The sequence below is a fragment of the Podarcis liolepis genome (genome assembly GCF_965112155.1).
Source record: "Podarcis liolepis genome assembly, chromosome: 4".
Taxonomy (NCBI): domain Eukaryota; kingdom Metazoa; phylum Chordata; class Lepidosauria; order Squamata; family Lacertidae; genus Podarcis; species Podarcis liolepis.
The window spans coordinates 89,247,085-89,258,179 of NC_139558.1; the positions used below are offsets into that span (position 1 = coordinate 89,247,085).

Sequence of the window (11,095 nt, forward strand, 5' to 3'; positions counted from 1 at the left end):
CGTTGAGCTGGGGGTGCTGTGCTAGGAGGAATGTGGCAAGGCGGTACTCCCAATCCCCTTGTGTCATGCGGCGAAGGGTGTCCTTGGTGGTCCGCACCATGCGTTCTGCTTGGCCATTGGTGGCAGGGTGGAATGGCGCCGAACGGATGTGGCGGATGGCGTTCTGCGCTGTGAAGGTTTGGAATTCTCCTGACGTAAATGCAGTCCCGTTGTCTGAGACGAGAGTGTCAGGGAGCCCATGGGTTGCAAACAGCCTGCGTAGTACCCGGATGGCTGCGGATGTAGAAGTGGACGGTACCAGTGCGACTTCCAGCCATTTGGTGTAGGAGTCCACCACTATGAAGAATGTTTTCCCCTGAAAGGGGCCAGCAAAGTCCACATGCAGGCGTGACCATGGTGCTCGGGCGGACTCCCAGGACTGGACTGGGGCCCTTAGGGGATCTGGGTGGGATTCTTGGCAGGCCTGGCAGTGTTTGACCCAGGCCTCTATCTCTCCGTCGATCCCTGGCCACCACACATAACTCCTGGCCAGGGCCTTCATTCTTACTACCCCTGGGTGTGTCTCGTGTAGGGCTGTGAGAGCTGGACCATAAAGAAGGCTGATCACCGAAGAATGGATGCTTTTGAATTATGGTGCTGGAGGAGACTCTTGAGAGTCCCATGGACTGCAAGAAGATCAAATCTATCCATTCTGAAGGAAATCAGCCCTGAGCGCTCACTGGAAGGACAGATCCTGAAGCTGAGGCTCCAGTACTTTGGCCACCTCGTGAGAAAAGACTTCTTGGAAAAGACCCTGATGTTGGGAAAGATGGAGGGCACAAGGAGAAGGGGACGACAGAGGACGAGATGGTTGGACAGTGTTCTCGAAGCTACCAGCATGAGTTTGACCAAACTACAGGAGGCAGTGGAAGACAGGAGTGCCTGGCATGGGGTCACGAAGAGTCGGACACGACTAAACGACTAAACAACATCATGGGGGACTTGATTTGGGGACTTAGCCCTGGGGCAAGGACAAAGGAGGAGCATGGTGCAACCATTTAAGAGTCTCCTATGCTCTTCAAAGGGACGCGGGTGGCGCTGTGGGCTAAACCACAGAGCCTAGGACTTGCCGATCAGAAGGTTGGCGGTTCGAATCCCCATGACGGGGTGAGCTCCCTTTGCTTGGTCCCTGCTCCTGCCAACCTAGCAGTTCGAAAGCACGTCAAAGTGCAAGTAGATAAATAGGTAGCACTCCAGCGGGAAGGTAAACGGCATTTCCGTGCGCTGCTCTGGTTCATCAGAAGCAGCTTAATCATGACCTGGAAGCTGTACGCCGGCTCCCTCGGCCAATAAAGCGAGATGAGTGCCGCAACCCCAGAGTCGGCCACGACTGGACCTAATGGTCAGGGGTCCCTTTACCTTTATCCTCTTCAAAATGGCACCACACCATTACAAACATGCAAACATTAGTAGAGATCTTACATACCTGCTGCTGTTTTTAAACATGAGTGGCATTAACAGTTGCACAAAAACAACAGGATTCCCACTTCTTCCTCCAGCTCGCACACCCTATATTGTTCCCAGATCTGCTCCGGGGAGTTAGGAGCACCCCAAGAACAGATTTACGAAGCTGCGGGCAGCGGGGGGAGGGGGAGAATATTCTGTTGTACATGGAAAAATCATGGCGCTGGTGGAATGTTTTGCTTAGCTCAGTGTTGAATACAGCTGTTCATCACTGCTTGTACAGTATATGAGCCCACTTTTACTAGCCTGCATTTCTGTGCTGTTTGCAGAAAAAGGGGCCAATGAACTAGTAAAAGAACAATCTTCTACCAAACAGGCAGGTGCTGTGCGGGTAATAAAAATTTAGAGAGGTGAAACATTTTTGCTCTGCAACATTTTATAGCTAAACAGAAGATCAACACAGATATACTGACTGATGCATGGTTGAAAAGTTTATTTTACATGCTATGATACAAGTTCTAGAATATAGTACTCAGCATTTGGATAAAAATAGCAGCTGTGAATTTGCCTAGTTCCTTCCATCAACACTGCTTTTCACAGGGGCTATCCTGCAGGAGTGGAAAAGAATGAAAACAGAGATTAGTAAATGTTTTATTGGTGAGGCATTTCTACTTATATGTACTTTTATGTATTCATTTTGTTAGCTACCTAACACAGGGCAGTCTCCAATCAAGTTTTCTTTTTTTTGTTTTGTTAAAAAAAAGGTGTCATGAACTATATATGTATTTTTTTTTTATAACATGACCTCACTGAGTGTGAGGAAACGGACAATTATTTTAAAAATGGGGCTGGAAACTTACCTGAGGTGCCTCTCAGCTACAGAGGTTGAATCCATTCAGTTAGAGAGGGGCACAAATTATTTAACATTTTTAATCGACAAGGGTAAAAACAGCTTGAAGTGTGCAAATGTGTGTGAAATCTTGTGCACTCAAACAAATGAAGCTTTAGGTTCACAAGTTTAAAGAAAATTGCAGATGTTTATGGAAGGTAGGATTCTTTGGCGGGGGGGGGGGAATGAGAAAGCTAATATAAAAACAACCTAAACTACCTCACAGGGTTGTTGTGAGGATATTAAATGTGGAAGATAATGAAGTGTGCTGGCCTGAGCTGCTTGGGAGAAGAGCAGAATATCTGGATTGCCGGTATGCTGCCTTGAGCGATAGAAGGAAGGTGGGATGTATATGTAAGGAAATAAATATGGCCATTTATTTTGGAGTAATCTCGTTGACTTTATTGGTGGCCCTGTTAAGTTATTCTTTTACATTTGAAAATTTTATTTGCCCTCAGGAGTATTTTAATTGTCCCTGCAAGAGTTTATAGGCTGCATTTTATTGGCTTGATACTGGGGACGGGTGCACTTTCTCCTGCTGCAGCAACAGCCATCTCTTCTGTGAGCCTGGACAGCTAGACTCCATCCCCCCTAACGCTCCGCAGTTGTGTGAGAACCAAAAACAAACCCCTGTGTTGCAGTAAGAACCAACCACAACAATACAAACGCAACACGTAGGCTAGCAGTTAGTAGAGAATATATAATAGAATGATGATATTATTCAAATTGTAAGAATAAGCCAATCAAAGTTCATATGTACAATATAAGAGTGGTAGCGAGGACTGTCAAGTCGTGTGTTCAAAACAGATGTCTAAGGACAGTCTCACAATAGTCTTTCAAAAGTTTCAACAGAATATGTCTCAAAAGTTTCAAAAGGACAGAGTCTCCGGAATGATACAGTGGTGCCCCGCAAGACGAATGCCTCGCAAGATGGAAAACTCGCTAGACGAAAGAGTTTTCCGTTTTGGAGGTGCTTCGCAAAACGAATCTCCTATGGGCTTGCTTCGCAAGACGACAATGCCTTGCGAGTTCCTGCGGGTTTTTCCCCCTCCCCCCCTTTCTAAGCCGCTAAGCCGCTTATCAGCTGATCCGATCAGCAAATAAGCCAATGAATGTTAAAATGTTGTGGTTTCCAGAAACAAAGGGGTACAGGGATATAAGGTTAGAATATAAAAGAGGACTAACATGATAGAGATTGGAAAGTAACAATTGGGAGTTGCTAGTTGAATTATGGACATTGGGATGCAGAGAGGGGGGTATGGGGAAGTCCAAGAAAAGAGGTTTATGAAAATAGGTTTGAAACTATACGTGTATGTTTGTCATTTTAAGTGTTTGTTTGTCTTTCTTAAAAAATTTGTAAAACCAATAAAAATTTTATATAAAAAAAAAAAAAGATCAGCAAATAAGCCGCTAAAAGCCGCTAATAGCGCTAATCCGCTAATCTGTCAATGGGCTTGCTTCGCAAGACGAAAAAACCGCTAGACGAAGAGAATCACAGAACGGATTCTTTTCGTCTTGCGAGGCACCACTGTACTACTGTTTCAGTAGTAGACATCTGTTTTGAACACACGGCTTGGCAGTCCTCGCTACCACTCTGTTATATTGTACATATGAACTTTGATTGGCTTATTCCTACAATCTGAATGATATCATTATTCTATTATATATTCTCTACTAACTATTAGCCTATGTGTTGTGTTTGTAGAGTTGTGCAAGAACCGGCAGCCCCACTTATACACTACGATAATTTTCCCTTGCAAAGTGCATGAATTGAACCAGCACCTCAGCAACTGCCCATCCCTGATCTCAAGGAGCAAAACCAGACTAAAAACACTGCAAGCCACATTGCAAGCCAGGAGCAGCAATCTTAAAGCAGAGTCGCAAATCTGAAGATCTAAAGAGCAATTAGTATCGTGTCTAACGGGCAGAGCGCTACCCTACCACAACCATACAATCCTAGGTTTCACGCAGACGTGAAGTTTTACAAGATAGCCTTGGGGGATGTTTTCTTGCTTTCGCTCTCTCTCAGCCTAGTCTGCTTCACAAGATTGCTCTGAGGATAAAATGGGGGAAAAACATACAGCGCCTTGAAGGAAAGGTGAAGAACAAACAGGGTGCTGGTATTTTTCTTTCCTTAAAAAAAATTTTATGTGACTTTTCAAAAGCTGATGGATGCTGGGATTCACACACCAAAACGGACAATCCCAGGTGAATGTTTTGAAAGTCAGAGTTGTTTACTGATGCACGATGCAGCCCCCAGATATTTCATTCTTACTTCTTATTACGGCATGTCTGGAGTAGTACTTGGGCTGTGAAAGCAAGCTACTTGGATTCTGTGATGCCGGCTTGAAGCCTCCCACTGGGAAATTCCTTTTCAAGCTCCAAATTCCTTCCAGAGCCGCTGTTCAAAATATATGAAGAGCATTATTGTCAGTTGGGTTCCAAGCTGACCTTCTATATTTTTAGGTAGGAGGGAAAGCAAATACCCGCGGACCGAAATATTTGTACAAACCACTGGCTGACGAAACATAATCGTGCAACTGTAGGTCTGGAAGGAACCTTGCATTATTGATTCGATTCCATTTATGGGTGGCTTGCCATAAAATATCTCCGAGCAGTTTCATAATAAAAGCAAGTCCATATGTAAAAAACAAGTTAATATACCCAAACAATTTAAAAAAACCACAACTCTGTATGTAAAAATGCTTACAAAGCATCCCATATATATAATAAATTTCCAATCCAATACAGATACACACTGGGATAAAAAACACACTTGTTGTAAAAGGAAGATCTTCAGTAGGTCCTGAAAAGACAACAGAGCTGACGCCTGTCTAGTGTGCAGTGGGAGATAGCTCCAAAGGGTAGCTGCCACCTTCCTAAATGCTGCTCCTATTTTGCGGGCATGTACAACAGGTTGATCGGGATCGACTGGTAGATCCTGGGCTAGATTATGGTCGATCGCAGGTCAACTGCTGCGCTCCTGGGGGGGACAGGACAGAGATGCTGCCCTGCCAGCTCTCAGGACAGCCGGCCTCTGTGTGTGTGTGTTTGCCTGTCCTCCTTCCCCTGGGGGGATGTGAATGGGATGCTGCCCTGGCGGCCTCCAAGGGAGAAACTGGCTGCTCTGCCAGCTCCCAGGAAGAGCTGGGCTGTGTTTGTGTGTACGTGTGTGCGAAGAGGAGGTGTGCGGGCTCTGCACGGGCTGCAGCTATGGAGGCACCCAGTCAGGGAGCTGAGGGAAGGGTAACACACGAGAGAGACAATGATGTCCCTCCTCCCTCTCCCCCCTCCTGCCAGTTCCCATGGAAAGAAAACGCCCTCTCCCTCCTAGTTCTGAATGGGTGCTGATACCCCGTCCATCTGGCTGGGTTTCCCCAGCCAAATATAATATGTTTAAGTTTAAGAATGACAATGGGAGAGTGTGGTAGATCACTTGCCAGTTTTTGATACTGGATGGTAGATTGCAACCTTATGGACGTTGGACGTTCCTGCTATATTGTATGGAATGGACCTCCTGATATAGATGGAATCTGCAGGAGACCCTCTGCAGCACAGCAGAGTGATCGATTGGGTATATTGCATATTATTGCAAGGCCTGTGATAGATGCAAATATTAAGCCACTCATCATGCATTTTTGCAGTGGTATGACATGGTGGATAACTCTAAGGACTTAAGAACTATAGGGCTTACACCAGTGGCTTTCAAACTGGCTTCCCAGGAACCTTGGGGTTCCTTTGAAGCTTCTCAAGGGTTCCTAAATGAAATTGGGAATGGCTGTGCAGCTCTTCAGAAAGACAGCTTGCTCAGTCTGCTAATGTTCTCCTGCAATGGGGAGCAGCAGGAATTGTGTTGTAAGGTTCATGCAGGGTGAATTGTGAGGCCAGTGTCCCACATATACCAAACTTGCCACAGGATCCTCTGCAATGTTCAAAGTTCCACCACAAGCCATACGGATTCCCAGCTACGGAAAACATTCCTTCAAGGCAACATCTTTGAAAACCACTGGCTAAGTCAAATTCATGGAGTAACAAAATACACATAGATGTCAATCAAAGTGGATGAGGGATGTCTTAACAGAGAATCAGTATGGAATAGTCAATTGCGTATTGGCCTTAGGCTTCGTTTCAACCCCTTAATCAGCCATAAAGTTTACTAGGTGGTCAAGTCCCACCCCACCCATCTTTCTCTCAGTTTAATCTACCTTGCAGGGTTATTGTGAGAATAAAAAGAATAAACTTGTGCGGTGCTTCCCCCCCCTAAAAAAACGTTTAGGGGTACTCTCATTTTGGCTCAAGAAAATCACCATTTTATAGTTAATATCGGGGAAAATAAATACAGTAAATGGACAAAAGAACGAAGATTCACAAAATGTTTAGGGGTATGCGTGTCCCTGTGAACCCCAGAAAAAGCACTACTGAACTTGTGTATTTTGATTTGAGTTTCTTGATAAAAAGGCTGAATACAAATGATGACATGCCAAGGTGACAGTATTTATAGGGTCTGGCCCTCTTCTTCTATAAGTTGTCCAAAGCCAGCTTGCAACTACCAACTGCTGTTTCGGATTTCTCTGTTGAGGCTTCCCTAAACTTTAAATGAGCTGTTGTGGAGAATGTGGTTAAAGAACTGCCATTCTGAAAGATAAATGAAATACTTAATATGAAAAGGGGGGGGAGAGAAGCCCACTCTGTGATTCTTACTTGGTTGGGTTACTAAATGAGTTCAATGGGGCAAGCCAATGTACTGGCTTTTGCTAGAGTTTGCTCTTGTCTTGAGCCTCTGAATTTATTGTATGTTGTAACCTACCCTGGGACCTTAAGGTGAAAGGCAGGTAAGATATATTGGGAGCTCTCCAATGAAGTGCTTCCGCTAGCACCACGACTTCTGATGTGCAACAGAAATTATTTCCTCTACCCGTGCATCCTCTAAATCTGCTCTGCCCCCCCCAACCCTCTGAAAAAGGATTGGTGGAGGACACAGAGTAGCATGAGGACAGGGAAAGGAACTTCCATTGTCCAAGCAGAAATCTTTGTGCTGGTGGATATCACACTTATATATAATATGACATGCATCATTCTGAATGCCTGGAAAAATTGTAAGATACAAATATGATAAATAAATAGAACTTTGTTTTACCCGTAACATCTGACTTTATATATTTCCTCAAGTTAAGAAGTATCTTCACAACTTATTATCCACTAAACATTTCAGATTTTTCTTCCCTAAATTATTTTATTTTTATTTTATACCTTTGCCAGCCACAGAGCTTACCTTCTGAAGGGTGTTTAATTCTGCATTCATCCCTCCGAAAATAAAGCTCTTCTTCCAGCACTTCCTTAACCCTTCTAGGTGGTTCGACATATACAAACTTCTTCCCTGTTTTGTTGAAGACAATTTACAGGGATAAGGAATCCCATATGATACACACCTTATTACACTTAACTGTGTATCAGAATTAACTAATTTGACATAATAAAATTTAAAATCATTCTCATTTGTAATATAAAGTTCAAAAATGCAAACAAAACGTTTAGAAAATGTGATATGAAAAATATCAATCATGTTTTACTTAAGTCACTGATGCACCCATAGCTTAAATATTCTTTTCTGGTACTCTGTTCTCAGGTGCAAGATATAGCAGATATGGAAATAATACTGAGAAGTGCAATAATCTTCCATGCAATCACTAACTATTTTATATTTTCCCATGACACACCAGTGAAGACAGTAACTCAGACCACTGGTTCATCTAGTTCAGTATTCTACATTGCCTCACTATGGTTTCAGACAGGTTTTTGCCAGTCCTACCTAGGGATATTGTGGGTTGAAAATGGAGCACTATGTACACAAATCATGAGCTCTGTCACTGAGCTATGGCCCTCTCTCAATGTGTGCATCGCCACACATTAAGTCCATAATTAAAGACTCAGAAGAATCCAAAGCCGTTACATTGACTGACTGATGAGGTTTCCCATTGCATGATTTACAACAAGCAGAAGGGATGCTTGTCTGAACTCTGGGGCATAGTAACAAATGTCGCAATCCTAACCCCACTTACTTGGGAGTAAGCCCAAATGAGTTCAGTGGGACTTACTTCTGAGTAGGCTGGTTAAGACTGTGGTGGAAGCATCATGCTTCCAATTTTAATTGAAGGTTGTTGTTCTTAGGTAACAGACAAAAGAGTCACTTATAAGGATTCATAACCATATAGGAATCAGTGGTATGGAGGTATGTAGTGGTACTGAAAAAAATATGTATAATATAGCTGTATAATATAGCGGTATAATACTGTACGTATAATATAGTGGATTGTTTTGGAAAGGGACCTTATCTTCCCTTTTTTGGGCACTAGAGGGCACTGTATAAAATTACCGTATATTATACAGTATATGCAACAGGTTTTTGAAACCTGTTTTTGAATACACTATTCATCTGAACTGCTACATGGAGCGATAATCAGGTAATATGCGTATACTGCCATTCTGTGGGAGTGGGGGAAAGTGCAGAATATGAAAATAGTCCCAGAATTCAGAGAACAGTGGCTCATAATTTGTTTCCCCAAAGCTTAGTGCCCCTTTAAGGTTGTGAAGTGATGCTTCACAAGGAAACAATTCCTCCTGAAATCTCAGGAGCCAAAGGGGTGCTTTAATAGTCTGTCCAATGTCTGGAGGAATGGGGGGGGCAGGGAAGGGCAGCTGCCTCCCCATCAAGTAAAATAATAGAAATACTTAACAAAACACATTGGTTCCCCCCCCCCAACTTGGCTACTCCCATGTTTGGAGGTGAAGTTTCAATTCCACTTGTAATGGGATGTCCAAGTGTGGCATGAAACTGCTTAAATGCAGTCAAACTTTGCAAATGCTAATCTATAGTTTTGTGAGCCATTTGGGCCCAATAGCTCACTGGCAGCTGTGATTTCAGGTGTAAAATTAACCCATCTCACTGCCCCACATATTGTATAGGCACCCCAGCCAGTTGCGGTTCAGTGACATTTTCACTATATTCTATACATGGTATACCCAAACTAAGGAACCAAAAGCAAATCACGACTATCAGGCATGTGTATGTATCTATAAAATGTCATACACATGCATGCAGCCCTTGAAGGTGATTACGTATAGATGGTTTTCTGTAAATCAAATGTTTGTTAAGCTGTCCTTTGGTGAGTTACCGTAAAATGCCTGCGTATGAATAATGCTTCCATAGCTGATGGATTGAAAGCTTGCTGGGTTAGGCAACTCTCCCAGTAGAAATGGCGGTCAGCGATACCGTAACAGATCTCAAAGTGGTCTGTGTTTATCACAGTGAGAAAATTTCCCCATGGGATAAACCAAACCTCCAGCATGTTTGGAAAAACTGCATTGAAGGAGATGGGGTGTATACCATTGGGATGGGATGTCCCCAATGGAATTGACTATAATTGGGAATTGAATGTCGATTCTTGGTGGTGAGCAGAGGAAAGGGGAGGAAACCAGCCCTTCTAGAATGGAACTGAAAAGAGTTCCTCATAGTGATGTATTTGTCAAGCGGAATAAACCCTTGTGGGGTGTGCAATGCCCCCATGGAAGGGAGACTGATATGTGCACAAGGCGAAAAAGGACAGTAAGCGAAAACCTTCCTCTTAACCCGGGCGTTTGATCGATTAACATCCTATGGCTTTTAAAATGTGTTTGTGAGAAGGGGGGGGGTTGGTTTGCTTTTGCTTTATTATTATTATCATTTATTCTTCATTTCATTTCTATACCATACCGCTTTGTATTTTTAAGAAAAATCTTAAAGTGGTTTACAGCACATTAAAAGGTCAATAGAACAATCCGAAATGAAACATGACTGAAGAAAGTCAAACGTAAAAGTACACAGCCAAAGCCACCTAATTAATGGGAAAACGAAAATATCATCTTAAAAGACTTCAGAACAAAACATTACAAAGGAGGTTGACTGCAGAATGTTATTATGCGTTTTGTACTCTCGTTTTTTGTATTTCTCTGCTGCGAACCGCCTTGGGACCTTCTTTTGGAAGACGGTATACAAATTAAATAAACAATCATAATAATACTGGAACAGGCAGGATCCTCTGTGCTGGGGGAAGAGGGTGGTCGGTCCCTTTGGGCGGCAAGGGAGGTGGGTTCTCTATGGGGCAATGAACAATGGCATCACATCATGGGCAAAGGGCATTGGAGAGGAGGGGGTCCAATGGTGCCAGGCAGTCCCTAATGCAAGAGGGTGGGTGCCCTTTCCCTCTAATGGGGGTGGGTGGAGGGGAGAGGGCAGCACCCCAACATTTTGCACAGGAGAGGGGTAGCAGCAGCGACAGCAATGCCCCCACTCACCCACCCCCCTTGGCTGGAGAGAGGTTGCCACGCTTTCCAGCCCTGGAGGGGACTACGCGGTTGTGTGTGTGTCCCCCTCGGCGACCCCTCCCCACTCACAGGGCTGCCCCGCTTCATTGTACTCCGCGTAGCTCCGGCTGCTCCCCGGCTCCCCGGGACTCGGCTCCAGTTGCTCCCCGGCCGCCGCTCTCATGCCTCGCCCCCCGCCGCCGCCGCCTCTTGCACCAGCCGCGCCCAGGCAAGTGGGAGACGCGCGGGCCCGTTGCCATAGGAGCCCGAGGAGGAGAAAGGAGGAGGAGGAAGAAGAAGGGGGAGCCCGGAGCTCACGACTCGCCTCCCCCGGGGGAGCTTAAGAAGGAGCCTGGGAGTTAAGTTTCCCGCTCCCCGGGGCCGGGGGAAAGCGCAGGAAGAGAGGCGGCCTAGAGTGAGACT

At 44.6% G+C, this 11,095-nt stretch overlaps 1 protein-coding gene across 1 annotated transcript; it reads right to left on the minus strand.

The window, feature by feature from the left end:
• Positions 1-1,916: 1,916 nt before the first annotated feature.
• On the minus strand, positions 1,917-11,095 carry LOC310705389 (uncharacterized protein C11orf97 homolog). The gene is made up of 4 exons (XM_083500087.1): positions 10,763-11,095; positions 7,605-7,709; positions 4,608-4,733; positions 1,917-2,051 (listed from the first exon to the last, which is right to left on the minus strand). The coding sequence occupies exons 1-4, from the start codon at positions 10,854-10,856 to the stop codon at positions 2,047-2,049; spliced, it is 330 nt and encodes a 109-aa protein (XP_083356213.1). The 5' UTR covers positions 10,857-11,095; the 3' UTR covers positions 1,917-2,046.

Bases quoted from the DNA above. Each gene is read 5' to 3' on its own strand.
- LOC310705389 (XM_083500087.1), bottom strand. From the start codon at position 10,856: ATGAGAGCGGCGGCCGGGGAGCAACTGGAGCCGAGTCCCGGGGAGCCG. The intron at 7,710-10,762 runs GTGAGTGGGGAG...TCAACAAAACAG, and splicing joins CAATGAAGCGGGGCAGCCCT to GGAAGAAGTTTGTATATGTC. The intron at 4,734-7,604 runs GTAAGCTCTGTG...TATTTTGAACAG, and splicing joins AATTAAACACCCTTCAGAAG to CGGCTCTGGAAGGAATTTGG.